General features: G+C 48.1%; 1 protein-coding gene across 32 annotated transcripts in view; it reads left to right on the forward strand.

Annotated features, from left to right (window-relative positions):
• Positions 1–12,962, forward strand: part of Tango2 (transport and golgi organization 2 homolog) — a 46,592-nt gene extending 33,630 nt beyond the window's left edge. For 5 of the 32 annotated variants that reach the window (XM_039088516.2, XM_039088504.2, XM_039088503.2 and 2 more), the window contains 7 exons: positions 1,905–2,024; positions 3,400–3,514; positions 6,424–6,555; positions 9,939–10,136; positions 11,593–11,697; positions 12,232–12,347; positions 12,705–12,962. In XM_039088516.2, the coding sequence (XP_038944444.1) occupies positions 1,913–2,024; positions 3,400–3,514; positions 6,424–6,555; positions 9,939–10,136; positions 11,593–11,697; positions 12,232–12,347; positions 12,705–12,739 (813 nt within the window). In that variant the 5' untranslated portion in view covers positions 1,905–1,912 and the 3' untranslated portion in view covers positions 12,740–12,962. Of the gene's footprint in view, positions 1–1,904; positions 2,025–3,399; positions 3,515–6,423; positions 6,556–8,757; positions 8,810–9,938; positions 10,141–11,592; positions 11,698–12,231 lie in introns of those variants that run through there. The other 27 variants (XM_039088510.2, XM_039088509.2, XM_039088513.2 and 24 more) reach the window with 18 other exon arrangements.
• The last annotated feature ends 2,486 nt before the right edge of the window (positions 12,963–15,448 follow it).

Genomic DNA, 15,448 nt, shown 5'->3' on the forward strand with positions numbered 1-15,448 from the left:
CCCCATCTTTCTCGATAACTTTTGGTTGAAAGTCTATTTTATTCAATATTAGAATGACTACTCCAGCTTGTTTTTTGGGACCATTTGCTTGGAAAAAATTTTCCCAGCCTTTTACTCTGAGTTAGCGCCTCTCTTTGTCACTGAGGTGTGTGTTTCCTGTATGCAGCAAAATGCTGAGTCCTCTTTACGTATCCAGTCTGTTAGTCTGTGTCTTTTTATTGGGGAATTGAGTCTATTGATTTTGAGAGATATTAGGGACCAATGATTGTTTTTTCCTATTATTTTTGTTGTTAGAGGTGGAATTATGTTTGTGTGGCTGTCTTCTTTTGGGTTTGTTGAAAGAAGATTACTTTCTTATTTTTTCTAGGGTGCAGTTTCCCTCCTTGTGTTAAAGTTTTCCACCTATTATCCTTTGTAGGGCTGGAGTTGTGGAAAGATAGTGTATAAATTTGGTTTTGTCATGGAATATCTTGGTTTCTCCATCTATGTTAATTGAGAGTTTTGCTGGATACAGTAAGTAACTTGGGCTGGCATTTGTGTTCTCTTAGGTTCTGTATGACATCTGTCCAGGATCTTCTGGATTTCATAGTCTCTGGTGAGAAGTCTGGTGTAATTCTGATAGGTCTGCCTTTATATGTTACTTGACCTTTTCCCTTTACTGCTTTTAATATTCTTTCTTTGTTTTGTGCATTTGGTGTTTTGATTATTATGTGACGGTAGGATTTTCTTTTCTGGTCCAATCTATGTGGAGTTCTTCAGGCTTCTCGTATGTTAATGGACATCTTTTTCTTTAGGTTAGGGAAGTTTTCTTCTATAATTTTGTTGAAGATATTGAATGGTCCTTTAAGTTGGGAATTCGCTCTCTTCTATACCTATTATCCTTAGGTTTGATCTTCTCATTGTGTCCTGGATTTCCTGGATGTTTTATGTTAGGAGCTTTTTGCATTTTGTATTTTGACTATTGTGTCTATGTTTTCTATGGTATCTTCTGCCCCTGAGATTCTCTCTTCTGTCTCTTGTGTTCTGTTGGAGATGCTTGCATCTGTGACTCCTGATCTCTTTTCTAGGTTTTCTATCTCCAGGGTTGTCTCCCCTTGTGATTTCCTTATTGTTTCTTTTTCCATTTTTAGATCCTAGATGGGTTTTGTTCAGTTCCTTCACCTGTTTGTGTTTTCCTGTAATTTTTTAAAGGGATTTTTGTGTTTCTTCTTTAAGGGCTTTACCTATATTGTCCTGTATTTCTTTAAGTGAGTTATTTATGTCCTTAAAGTTTTCTAACAACATCATGAGATGCGATTTTAAATCAGAATCTTGCTTTTCCGGTGTGTTGGGGTATCCAGGACTTGCTGTGGTGGGAGAACTGGATTCTGATGATGCCACGTGGCCTTGGTTTCTGTTGCTTAGGTTCTTGCAGTTACCCCTCACCATCTGGTTATCTCTGGTGTTAGCTGGTCTTGGTGTCTCTGACTGTGGCTTGACCCTCCTATAAGCCTGTGTGGTCTCCTGGGAGACCAGCTCTCTCCTGGCAGGACTTGGGTACCAAGAGCTTTGGCACAGGGCCAGCTCCAGGCTCAGACGGAAACTGGAAAGCCTCATATGACATCTTAATGACTCCTTTTACTCAGACTTGAGTGCAGTGGCCTAATTGTCTGGCTAGGACACCTCCTGTTGTCTAAGGTCTCTCTCACACATGCACATCCCTGGGCCATACCTCCCAGCTCCTTTCCTATGGCTCACTGGGCCTGGACAACCTGGTGTAGGGCCTAGTGGCAGCAGCATCTACCCTATGAAGAACTGTGTGTTCCGGCAGAGCTGTGGAACATGCCTCTTGAGGACTGGGCAAGAGGTACCAGTGGGGCCCATCACAGTGACTCGGCTGCTGGTAATTCTGTCTTCTGCTCTAGGGCTCGACATGGAAGAAGGCAAGGCAGGAGGAACATGGCTGGGCATCAGCACACGCGGGAAGCTGGGGGCACTCACCAACTACCTACAGCCCCGGCAAGAGCCAGACGCCCGCGGCAGAGGTATGGGATCGCTGGGATCAGGTGGGACCTAGGTAGGGTAAAGCCAAGACACACTGGGGAGGAGCTAAGGCAGGGCTGGCAGAGTAATGGAAGTGCATAGGTACAACGGGGAAGGGGGAAGAAAGAAAGGCACCCTGCCAGGGTTTCTGCTGGTGGCCCCCCACACCCTCCATCCCTTTCACAACAGTGACAAGAAAAAGAGATGCCCAAGTATTGCCAATGTGATTATACCATTGTCCTTTATGGTTGTGACTCCCCGACCACATATCATTGTCCCCTGCCTGTTAAGTTTCAGCTTTCTTTTTATTTTCTTAAAGAGATTTATTTATGGGCTAGAGAGATAGCTCAGCGGTTAAGAACACTGACTGCTCTTCCAGAGGTCATGAGTTCAATTCCCAGCAACCACATGGTGGCCCACAACCATCTGTAATGGAATCCGATGCCCTCTTCTGGTGTGTCTGAGGATAGCCATGGTGTACTCACATAAAACAAATAAATAAATCTATAAAAAAAAAGAAATTTAGTCATGTATGTATGTATTTTATGTATATTAGTACATATATACCTGCATTCGAGGGTATTGGATCCCATTATAGACCTTTGTAAGCTGCCATAGGGGTACTTAGAATTGAACTCAGGGGCTGGAGAGATGGCTCAGTGGTTAAGAGCACCCGACTACTCTTCCAGAGGTCCTGAGTTCAATTCCCAGCAACCACATGGTGGCTCACAACCATCTGTAAAGAGATCCGATGCCTTCTTCTGGTGTATCTGAAGACAGCTACAGTGTACTTATATATAATAAATGAATAAATCTTAAAAAAAAAAAAGAATTGAACTCAGGACCTCTGGAAGAAGAACCACTGAGCCGTTTCTCTTTCCCCGAGTTTCATCTTTCTTAATGCTGTATTTCCACATGAAGGTAGAGTGGACAGACGTTATTTTCTTTCATTTATTGTTCATTCCACCATGTTGAGATTGAACACTGGATACCAAGCAGGCTAGACAAGGACTTTACTATTGAGATCTGCCTCTCACGTACATGTTTTCTTTCCCTCTAGACAGGGTTTCTCTGTATAGCCTTGGCTGTCCTGGGACTTCCTGTGTAGACCAGGCTGGCCTCAATTCAGAGATCCACCTGCCTCTACCTCCCAAGTTGTGAGATCAGAGGCATGCACCACCCCCCACCCCAGGCCTAGAAAGTATTTTTAAAACCATTCTCCATAATCAGTTATCAAAGTATGGCTGACTGCAGATGTTGGAGTCCCAGTGAAACCCCTCCTCCTATATCCTCCTCCCCAGAGGCCCTACTTCAGTCTTCCCTGAGGCAGGAATTTCTGTGTGCTGTCTTGGCCATTGATGTGTGCACTGTCCACAGGTGAACTTGTGTCTCACTTTCTGACCAGTGACATGGACAGCCTGTCCTACCTGAAGAAGGTCTCTACAGAGGGGCACCTATACAACGGCTTTAACCTCATAGCAGCTGACCTAAGGTGGGTTTGCTTTGGTAACTAGGTCTTTAAATACTTCGCTACTGCTCCCTGTCCCAGTCAGCTTGGTTCCCTTTCCCAGGACCTCGATTAAGGGGTGTTTGGTAAGCATCTGAGGGCCTAGGCTGCCTCAGACCCAGTGAGTGACAGTAGAGAGTGACGCTCAGGGCTCCTTGAGACAGTGTAAAGATCACTGGTTTGCTATATGAGCGAGAGTCGCAGTGGGAACTGGCGGTGCTGAGACTGAAGAGCCTGTGGCTTGGGGTGGTTGCAACTGGGCATTACCCCTCCCATGGGGATGCTTCACCACAAATAGTCTGTCCTCACCAGGCCTTTGAACTCCCGGGTGGTTCTCTCTTGGTGATGTGGCTGTAGGAACACAAGTTTATGCTTAACCTTTCAGGGAGGTAAATGTCCTTATCTCCCTGATGTCAGTGAATGCTGTGCTATGTATGGGTTTCCTCCTGAGGGGAGGCTGCTGTCAGTCTATATCCAGATGTCTGTCCTGAGCTGTCTCCTACCAGAGGGTTGGGGAATCCATAGATGGGCCCGAGGCTCAGTGTTTCCTGAACATCCATTGTTTTTGCTGTGCCCTCTGTCACTCCTGGACTTCATGGGTAGACTGACTCAGTGGGGAAGCTGAGTGAGGGGCAGTGGGCACAGGAAGAAGGCCCAGAGTGGGAACTGGAACGGCACGGTGCCATCCTCCCTTCTCCCTTTGGGGGTTCCTAGAGACCATAAACCTATCCTTGCCCTTCTTTCCAAACATGGAGCTGTGTATGCTTTTTCCATAGTAGCTCCATGTTTGATCCAACCCCAAGAAGCCAGAGCATGGGACAGGAATTCACTAGCTGCGTCCGACAGCTGGGAACCAGGCCACTCTCTGATCTGAGCAGATGGACAGTGGCAGTTGGGCCTCTGGAAATCTGAGTAGCCTTCCTTGCAGTTGACCCTGCAGGGTCAGAGGACAGCTAAAGAGCATTCCTGCAAGTCAGGCTGCTGTTTCAATGGCTGAGGCTGCAGGATATCACTTGGGTACTGAGAAACCAAGATTCTAAGCTGGCCATGATGAAGCACCCCTTTAATCCCAGCACTTGATTCAGAGACAGTTGGTCTACGTAAAGCATAGAGCGAGACAGGCCAGCTAGGACCAAACAGTGAGACCTGTCTCCAAACAAGCTACTAAGTCCTGTGCCACAGAGATGGCTCAGTGGCTAAGAGTGCATACGGCTTTTGCAGAGGACCAGAGCTCAGTTCCCAGAACCCACATCACATGGCTCCTGCAACTCTAGCTCCAGGGAATCCTAGTGTCTGGCGTCCACAGGCACCCATACACACATAATCAAAAATAACAAATCCTTAAAAACAACAACAAAAACAACAAGAAGAAACCAAGGCCTACAACCCAGAGAGATTTGTCCTGGTCATAGTTGTTGTCCCCAGGACTGGCCTTTCCCCTGTCTGTCCAAAGCAAGGATAACAGGGACCCCAATATAAATACTCAATACCATGGGTCCTAACACAAAAAAATAAAAATAAAAAGAACAACAAAACAGAACAGCCCCCCACCCCCAACAAGATCTCCAAAATGTATTACCTAAACATCTTAAGAAAGTTTCAAGGACTCGGGTGAGGAAGAATACAAAGGAATATGAACCCAGACTATGGCTGCTGAGTCTGGGGGCAAGTCATGCCTGGTGTCCAGGGTGTCCATGTGGAACAGGAGGAATGGTCTCAGTAACCAAAGCCACCACACCTGTGTTCATCCATTCAAGAGGTATTCAGACTTACTTCTAAGGCCCAACTTATCCTTGGCCCCCACAGGACTGTTCAAACACATGGGTCTTTTGGGGGCCATACCTAGCCATAGCATAATGCAAACTACATTTAGTCCAACTTCAAAAGTCCCCGTAGTCTATGGCGGTCTCGGCAATGAGCTCAGAGTCTCTTCTGAGACCCGTGCAGTCTCTCTCACTCTTTTTTTTTTTTTTTTTTTCAGAGCTGGGGACCGAACCCAGGGCCTTGCGCTTGCTAGGCAAGCGCTCTACCACTGAGCTAAATCCCCAACCCCCTGTGCAGTCTCTTAACTGTAATTTCCTATAAAGTCAAAATAAATCAGATCACATACCTCCAACATCACAGGATATACATTACCATTCCAAATGTCACAGTGAGAAAACACTGGACAAAAGCAAGGACAAAAGTCAGCTGGGCAAACTCCAAACTCTACGTCTCCATGCCTGATGTCAAAGCACTCCTCAGATCGCCAACTCCTTTCTGTCTTGTTGACTGCAGCACAATTCAGCACCAAAAAAAATCTTCATTCTCATGGGCTAGTTCCACTCCCTGTTAGATTACTTGCACTGACAAAGGAAGTCTCAGCCAAGTTTAGACTTTGTCCTCTGGCTTACTCTCCCAGACAGCATTTTGATCAAGTGTAGCAAACTTATAAAGAAAAATACAAAATGTATGGTTCAAGTATCAAAGGGGCACCAGGAAGTGCAGTGGAGCTAAATCCTGTGTTCAAGGAGATAAACAGATTAAGGGAGTGGTGACAACATCCCACCCCCACAGTGACACACTTCCTCCAACAAGGCCACACCTCATAACAGTGCCACTCCCTGGGCCAAGCACATTCAGACCACCACAGTGCAGCTATCACAACATATCCTTGCCATAGAAGTATGAGGAAGTCTTCCCTCCTCCTCACTGGTTCCATAGTGAGCCACGAGTGTACCTGTAGGGCTGGGCAGTGCTTGGTGTCTCTCAGGCCCTGAGGCTAGGCTAAGGTCGGCCACTGTCTTTGTGCTAGTCACTAGCCCAGGGTAGAGGCAGAGCCATAAGGTTACTGGGCAGTGCTGGTGCTTATGACTCCCATCTGACTTTCTCTGATTTTTGGCTTCTATTCACAGCACAGCAAAAGGAGATGTTGTTTGCTACTATGGAAACCGGGGGGAGCCTGAGCCTATTGTCTTGACACCAGGTGAGCCTGCTTTGGTGTCTAGACAGGGTAGGGACTGCTCCTATGTTGGAAATACTATGTGGTAAGAGCAAGACCCCTGGGAAACAGCATTATTGGGGTCCAGCACAGCATCGTAAACTAACCTGGGGCCAGCTGCTTTCTCTGTTCACAGCCTATGGACAGTCCTTGCTGGTAACATCTTGGGTCTGTGGGCCTTGGATATTGACTTGGGTGCCTACAACTGAGCTATTGGCTCATATCATTTCAAGACTGGGGATGTTTGAGTCCCAGGCGGGCCAAGGGGCTCCAGACCCCTCCCCATTTGCTGGGTTATGTCCAGGCCAGGATGGGATGGGCTGTTGAGATCCTAGAACCAGCAGCCCACACCAAAGCATGGGTTTTAGTCCATCCCACTTAGCTCTCCTACGCACCTCACAAGGGGCTCTCTGCCAGCTGTGGGCACTCTGCCTATAGTACCCTCAGTGCCCTTGGTGCTGTATGTGCTTCCTGTCTTGTGCAAGCCCCAGAACAGGTCCAGTAGCACCCCTAAGAGCAAGCTGGTGCCTTGAAGTCCTGAGTGTAGGCAGTCGTTTGGGTTCATCTTTAACCAGGTCCTTGCCACTCTGTTTGCCTCAGAGACCTTTTTTTCCCCAGTGGCCCAGAGGCCTCTGGGAGAGCAGCTGGAAGCTGGGACAGGAGGCCCGCTGTTCTCAGAGCAGGAGACTCCCCGACACGAGCTTATTTTCTAGTAGAATTTCTTTCCCACCTGCATCATGATTTACTCCTGAGCTTACCCGACTTGATCTTTATCCACTTCCCTTTTTCTAATGTTGAGAAGTGAACCTACGCTCTTACACCCACTAATACACTCCTAGTAAACACTCAGACCTCTGCTTTTTTTTTTTTTTTTTCGGAGCTGGGGACCGAACCCAGGGCCTTGTGCTTGCTAGGCAAGCGCTCTACCACTGAGCTAAATCCCCAGCCCCAGACCTCTGCTTTTAAGCAGGCCAGTTGCTCTGAATTCAAATTCAGCACCAACTACATAGTGAATGCCAAGCCAGCCTGTGTTACAGAACGACGCTGTCTCAAAAAAAAAAAAAAAAAAAAAAAACAAACCATAACTGAAACATGACTCTTACACGCTGTGCGTGTAAAGTCTGTCACACGTCAGCTATGGTGACACAAGCCTATAACCCCAGCACTAGATAAGCTGGGAGTGGTGGTATTCGGGAGGCTGAGGCAGAGGGATCACAGAGGTCAGAATGGACTCCCTTAATATTCAAACGTGACCTTTAAATCTCAGCACTCAGGGAAGCAGAGGCAGGTGATCCTCTATGAATTCCAGGCCAACCTGGTTTATACATTTGAGTTTCAGGCCAGCAAATGTTACATACTGAGACTCTAACTCAATAAACCAAATACATTAGTAAAATGAAGAACTGATGTGAGTAGGGCATGTTGTGCACATCTTTAATCCCAGCACTCGGGCAGAGGCAGGCGGATCTGTGAGTTAGAGGCCAGTGTGTTCTACATAGGGAGCTCTAGGTAATTCCAATTTTTCTCAACGTCTGCCCCAAACCCCCAGACCCATGTGCACCTGCTCCTGCTCATCTCCTGTCCAGTGGGGTTTATGCGTTCTGGTCATTATCATTTGGGTGGAGGATGCTGACCTCTGTAACTTGACTCACTTATCTTTTTTTTTTTTAATATTTGTTTTATGTAAGTACACTGTAGCTGTCTTCAGACACACCAGAAGAGGGCATCAGATCCCATTACAGATGGTTGTGAGCCACCATGTGGTTGCTGGGAATTGAACTCATGACCTCTGGAAGAGCAGTCAGTGCTCTTAACCGCTGAGCCATCTCTCCAGCCCTTGGCTCACTTACCTTGATGTTTTAAAGTGCCTTTACCCCAGAGCCATCTCACTGGCCCATACATCTCAATCCATTCAGGGCTTTCGAGGAACTCCCACGTGGTTTGTCAGAGCATCTGCACCATTCTACCCTTGTGCCAACAGTTTGCAAAAATCCCTGTCTCCTGAGCTCCCACCAAGACTTGCTGGTCTCTCTCTTTAGGGAGAGGGCTGTAGAGATGAGACCCAGGCCTTTTAACATGCCGAGCACATAATATACTATATGTATTTACTGAGCCACCTCCCCAGCCTGAGGTACTGGTTAGTGCTCGCCACCTTTGACGTCATTACCGCCACCTCCCCTTCTTATGGGGAGGGGTTAGAGGTTCCTGTATCTCAGGCTAGACAGACTCAAACTCGGTATATCCACAGATGGCATTGAGCTCCTGACTCCACTGCCTCCTTCTGAATGCTGGAGTTACAGGTGTGGTCTGTCCATCTGTTTTGTTCTCTTTTAGTCTTGTAAAAGTTCTCTCTATAACCTACAAGTCTCATCAGATATCTAACTTGCAGAAATCCTCTCTCATTTTATGTTTTATTTAACGTTTTGGCACATTTCTTTTAAAAGATTTGTTTATCCATTTCGTGTGTGTGAGTACACCATTGCTGTCTTCAGACACACCAGAAGGGGGCATCAGATCCCATTACAGATGGTTGTGAGCCACCATGAGGTTGCTGGGAACTGAACTCAGGACCCCTGGAAGAGCAGCCAGTGCTCTTAACCACTGAGCTGTCTCTCCAGCCCAGGCACGTTTTTTTAAATGCATAACTTTAAATTTATAAGCGGTCCCACTTATCTTGTTGATATGCTGTGATGTCTTGCCTAATAAATCACTGCTCACTGGGTTGTGAGGCTTTTTCTTTTAAAAATGTTATTTACTGTGTGTGTGCATGTGCATGTGCATGTGCATGTGCTAGCACGTGTGCTCACTTTGGGACACAGTCTCACTCTAGCCCAGGCTGACCTGAGTCTTGCTATGTAGGCTGACTCAAACCTGCCAAATCTTGCCTCAACCTCCTGAGTTCTGGGATTATAGATACATGCCACCCCCTTTGGTCCAAAAGGGGGTTTTGGAGATAGAATTCATGTAAACAAACTTGCCTCAAATGTTTCTTTGTCGTGCATTTGTGTGTGCACGTACATGCCTGTGTGCCCATGCCTCAGTGTGCATGTGGAGGTCAGAGGACAAACTTGCAGGAGTCAGTTCTCTCCTCCTACCAAGTAGATCCCAGAGCTTGAACTCAGGTCATCAGGCTTGGTGGCAGGTGCCTGTATTCACTGAGAGCCCATCTTGCTGACCTTGAGGTAATTTTCGCATTGGGTGTGAGGTCAAGTCCGACTCCATTCTTTGTGAATCACCAGCTCCATTATGGAGTGGTCTGCCAAACTAGTCCAGAAGGAAAAAGCAGTGCCATTAGGGTTGACCGAGTCTCCTTGGGGGGCTCCAGCAGAGCCAGAGTGATGATCTAGGTTCTCAGCCGGAATTCTCAATCAGAATTGGCTTCTACTGGTACCTTGTTTGGGATGCTTGACTGTAAGCCATCTGCCCCAGCCACCTGTGGCCTCTGCATGGCCAGGCTGACCTTCTCCCTATAGGAACCTATGGGCTAAGCAATGCCCTGCTGGAGACGCCCTGGAAGAAGCTGTGCTTTGGCAAGCAACTCTTCACGGAAGCAGTGGAGCGGAGCGAGTCACTCCCTAAGGACATTCTTGTCACCCAGCTCCTAGAAGTCCTCAACAATGAGGAGGCGTAAGTGAGCAAGTCCCTCTGGGGCAGCCAGACTGGTTTAGAGCAGGGAAGAAGGCAGGCTCTGCTACCTTCAAGGTCTGTGACAGCAAGCAGGATAGCTCGTCAAGTGTAGGAAAATGCCCTACCTGACACGTTTCTCCACCTCCAAAGGACTCAAGCCTGTCCCTCTTGGGGAAGCAGTCAGGGTTTCTGGTGGGGCCCTGGATAATAAGAGATGGTAAAGCCAGGGGCCTGTGCTCTGGGAGACTTGGTGATCTCTGAGGTCTGGCGTCCCTCTTTTTTTTTTTTTTTTTTTTTAAGATTTATTCATTTATTATATATAAGTACACTGTAGCTGTCTTCAGATACACCAGAAGAGGGCATCGGATCTCTTTACAGATGGTTGTGAGCCACCATGTGGTTGCTGGGAATTGAACTCAGGACCTCTGGAAGAGCAGTCGGGTGCTCTTAACCGCTGAGCCATCTCTCCAGCCCTCTGGCCTCCCTCTTTACAAGGAGGGCCAGTGTTATATTCTAGAAGGTTCTAGCTGCTCAGCAAATCTTAGGTAGAAGAGCCAGAGGATCCAGAAGCCAGTCAGAATAAGCCTAGGGTTTGACATTGTTTGCTGTGCCCTGTCTTCAGCGACCTTGAAGCTAAGTGATAGGCAGACATACCTGTCCCTCGAAGGAAGAGACCCTCCCCCACCCCACCCCAACCCCAACCCCACCCCCTCTTTTATGCCCATGGCCTTCTTCATGGGGTACCCTCAGACTCTCCCCTTGGGCCTTAGCCATTGGAGCCAAGAGTCCTGGTGTCTCCCGTGCCAGTGTTTATCCCTTCACAGCCCCATGCATCTTCCCGTTCTCATCTAAGCCTGGTCACTCTCTGCCCAGATGACCCAGTGTCCCTCCATCTTGCTCACCTTGCAGTCTCTCAGCAGCCCCGCCCCCCACCATGCTGCCATCCTCCACAAGGTGAAGACTGCCTTCACCCCTGTGCACGCCCACCTCCCCCATACTATGGACCTTGAACCATAGCATTGTTCCCCAGCCTCAGCATCAGATTTCTTCTTGGAGGGCCTCAGCCATGTGCCCCCATCGTCCTCAATCACGTGAGCAGGCCTGTTATGTCTCTGGCTTTTCTTATCGATAGCTATAGTCATGGTATAAGTTGTGCTGGTTGGTGAGCCTCAGGCTTTCAGGGGGCTCTTGTGTGTGGAGAGATGCCCACAGGACACGATTAAGACACAATAGAGAGTGTATGTGCCATCTGGATGCCTAGGCTCAGTGTTGGAGTAGAAGGGTGACAGAGTAGGAGGAGCCAAGTAGACAAGTTATAAATCAACCTATGGTTCCTCCCCCCGTAGGTCTCCTCAGGAATCTCAGGCAGCTAGCATGGCATATAGGAGTCCCCATATACACAAGCTACAGACAGGCAGTAGGGACTCATAGTTTCTCTGGTCCTCTGTTCTTCTAGACAGCTGCCAGACCCAGCCATTGAGGACCAGGGCCAGGAGTATATTCAGCCAATACTGAGCAAGTATGCAGCTGTGTGTGTCCGCTCTGCCACCTATGGCACCAGGTGATCAGGGTTGGGACTCCCGGGCACATTCCCTTCCCTTTGGTATTCCCTACCACACAGCTGGCCACGGCAAGGCACCGCCGCTCATTCAGTGCATTTCAGAGTCTCTCTTCAGACTTAACTGTAGGTTGATCAGATCCTATAGGTAAGGTGCCCATGCATAAGTCAGGTGGGTCAGAGCTCTGGCCTCCCGAAGCTGCCATTGTGTTCTAGGTGGGGTTTCTGGCTGCCCCACCTGTTCAAGGAAGCAAGAGATGGCATTTGGAATGTTTCTGCTGACAGATAATCGGTTGGCAGATGCCCTGGCACTGCTTTTTCAAAGCTGTGGTTTACATGCTGGATGGCAGCTATGAGCTGATCTTTTCCTGTGTGCCCACCCTTCTGAAGGGCAGGAGCTCACACATAAGACCCCACCTGATGCCAAAGCTGAGAGGCTAGCTCAGGCCCTGGCTGTGAGCACCCTTCCTGCCTCATGTCCTGTCCCAGCCATGGCTCTGCAAAGTGGGGCTGGGGCTAAAGGATGCTTTCTTTCAGAACCAACACCATCATCCTTGTGGATGCAGATGGCCATGTGACCTTCACAGAACGAAGCATGCTGGACAAAGACACCTCCTGCTGGGAGACCAACACCTATGAGTTCACACTACAGAGTTAGTCACTGCCAGGCTCCTAAGGGCCAGCATGGACAGGAACCTTTGGTGGCCACCCTGCATGTCTGGCTCAGCCAGCATCCCTAGGACCAGGTCCTTCTGATCTGTGTCCTCGTATTCAGCTCAGGGTTTGTCTTTGTACCAATGGAGAATGGCAGAGTCAAATACTAGGTCTGAGTTGGGCCTAGGTGTATCCTATGTGAACACACGTACCTTGGTCAGCCCCACCACTACTGTGTACACAGACACGTGCACCTTACTGATGAGCAGGGTTATGCCTCTCACCTCACATGTTTGGCAAGTGGGTCTCTTCTTCCCTGGACAGGTAACAAAAGCAGACTTTTTTTTTTTTTTTAGAAACTGGAGACCCTGTATTTGTTTGCGTTCAGTAGTTCCGTATGCACAAGGACTCTGTGTGCATTTGCTCAATGCTGAGGTGTGGAACCTGGGATCTCTTAGGCCCCTGCTTGCCCAGGACTGTGGGTTCTGAGCAAGACCATTTCACCAAATGGCTCACGCAGCCCCTGCCGTCTCTCACTGTCCGTGTTATAAGCTGTACACCATGGGATGTGAACTCGAATGTGCACAGTTGATAATAAAACTTTGAGGCTGGAATGAGTGTTGGCTTTTTTAAAAACTATTTTACGGGGTTCTTGTATCTCTTACTCCCTTTCATCCTTACTGTACCCTAATCCCTTTCAACCTCCCAAACAGTAGGTAGGAGAGAAAGATGGCTAGAGGGGAAGGGGGCACGGACCTCCTTAGGCTACTTACTACTGATAGGGGCACTGAGTTCCTTGGGTCAAGTCCGATCTTTATTGTCAGGATATTTCCAACTTCTTGACAAACAGCAACATTGTCAACTGGGAGCAGCAGTGTCCTCAGGCCCTCTCTGGGGTCTCTCCAGAGTCCCTAGAATCAAACTCCCTGTAACTGGCAAAAATCATGCCCCTCTAATGTACAAGGCAAATCATAATCACCTGGTGTGAAGCAGCCTCTTATCCCACACCTGGGATTAAAACCAAATCATTCACATAGCATAACTGGGTTTAAAAAAAAAAAACAAAAAAACAACAACAACAACAACAAAAAAAAAAACCTCACTACAAGTTAAGGGTGTTTCAGAGTTTTCCTTTGTGTGATGGCAACACAAAGGTGGAACTGTCATGGTGGGTCAGATGCCCATTTGAGAATCTTTTTACATAAGCTCTAGAACACTGATTGATGCCTGCAGGTCAAGCAGTCTGTCTGCCTGTCTGTCCTCAGGCAGAGCCTGGGTGTGAGAGAAGCCATGTGTGACTTCAGAGTGAGCTGCCACCACCAGGGGTTCATCAGACGCCCTAGGATCCTTTGGTTCATAAGGAGGCCCTAGAAGAGGAGATAGCCAGAGGGTGGTGAGACTAGGTGAGGTAGAGGTTAAGGGGGTGTTCTTAGCCCTACGCCTTGGGAACCATGCTCCTCTGCCCTCCCAGCTACGAGCCCCATAGTGCAGGCTCCTGGTATTTTGGAGTAGTGAAGCCCAGGATGGTTCAGAGCTGCGTGTTCCAGACTGAATGCGATTAGTTGCTGGTCCCTCTAGGGAAGAGCAAGAGCCTGACTTTACCCCTCCTGTCTCTACCATCCTGTGGCCATGCACATCACCGAGGCCTAAGAAGAAAGCCACACTGAGTGCCATGTTGCTGAGCCCGCAGGTTTGTAGATCCTGCACCCTTGTTCTGAACTAGTTCCCACTCTCCTGGATGGTCTAGTCTACCTCTGCCCTGCTGTGCAGCCAGAGAAAGCTTTCTAAACCTTGGTCACGGAGTCGTCTGCCCCAAGTCTGCCTGGAGCTTCTCGGTGGCCTCCCGTGGAAGGGGTGGTTCAAAAGTGTAGCTTCTCTTATGGACTAAGTTTTGTCCTTGGAAAAAGGCAATCCTTATCCCAGTCCTGCAGAGTATGGCTGTCTGTCTGGAGATGGTCTTTATAGAGGTAATGACGATAACCCAAGGTCATTCTTTGCTACCCAAATCTTGTGACTTGTTCTTTTTTGTTTGGGGGGTTTGTTCTTTTTTTCTAAACAGGGTTTCTCTGTGTAGACTTGTTTGTCCTAGAACTCATTCTGTAGAACAGGCTGGCCTTGAACTCTCAGAGATCTGCCTGCCACTGGGCAGCTGTGACTTATATAACAGGCACATGCAGATACGAGTTCATGCATGCTGGAGTTCTACAGCAGCCAAGATGCAACTTGCAGAGGGAGTACAGCCTTGCTGCCACCTCCATCCAGACAGCCTCCAAAGTTCTAGAAGTATCTGCTATATTGGTGGGCATCTAGCTCAGTGCCAGTGCTTGTCTAGCAGCCCTGATACTCTAAATTCAGACCTCAGCCATCTCCAAAAAGGAAGACAAACCAAACGTAGCGATGTCTGCCTACAATTCTAGCACTCCAGAGAATGAAAACAGTGGCTACAAAAAGTTTGAAACCAAGCCAGACAGTGGTGGTGCACACCTTTAATCCCAGAACTCAGGAAGAAGAGACAGGTGGATCTCTGTGAGTTTAAGGCCAGTCTGGTCTACTTAGTGAGTTCCAGGATAGCCAGGACTACACAGAGAAACCCTGAGTCAAGAGAGAAAAGAAAAAGGCTGGAAAAATGGCTCAGCGGTTTAGAGCTCTGACTCCTGCTCTTGCAGAGGTCCTGAGTTAAATTCCCAGCAACCACATGGCAGCTCACAACCATCTGTAATGGGATCTGATGCCCTCTTCTGGAGTGTCTGAAGACAGCGACAGTGTACTCATATACATAAAACAAATAAATAAATAATCTTTAAAAAAGAAAAAGTTGAGACCAGCCTCAGCTACCTAGTGAGATCCAGTCTCATAAAACTAAAACTGTAGTTAAAACCAAACCCCAAGTAAAGCTCTGAGCGAAGTATTCACACTGCGTTTGCTGTGGCAGCACGAGAAAAGGCACACAGCCTTACCTGTGAGGAACCCTCCTCAAAAGAGCTTTCTGGTCCCCTAGCTGCCATACAGGTGAAGCAGAGACCTGAAGCCAGGACGGAGACAAGCTGTTGCTTTTGAGTGCTGCTTCAGCAAGCCTCACCTCACCATCGCACATGCCTAG

The sequence above is a fragment of the Rattus norvegicus genome, chromosome 11 (assembly GCF_036323735.1).
Source record: "Rattus norvegicus strain BN/NHsdMcwi chromosome 11, GRCr8, whole genome shotgun sequence".
Lineage (NCBI taxonomy): Eukaryota > Metazoa > Chordata > Mammalia > Rodentia > Muridae > Rattus > Rattus norvegicus.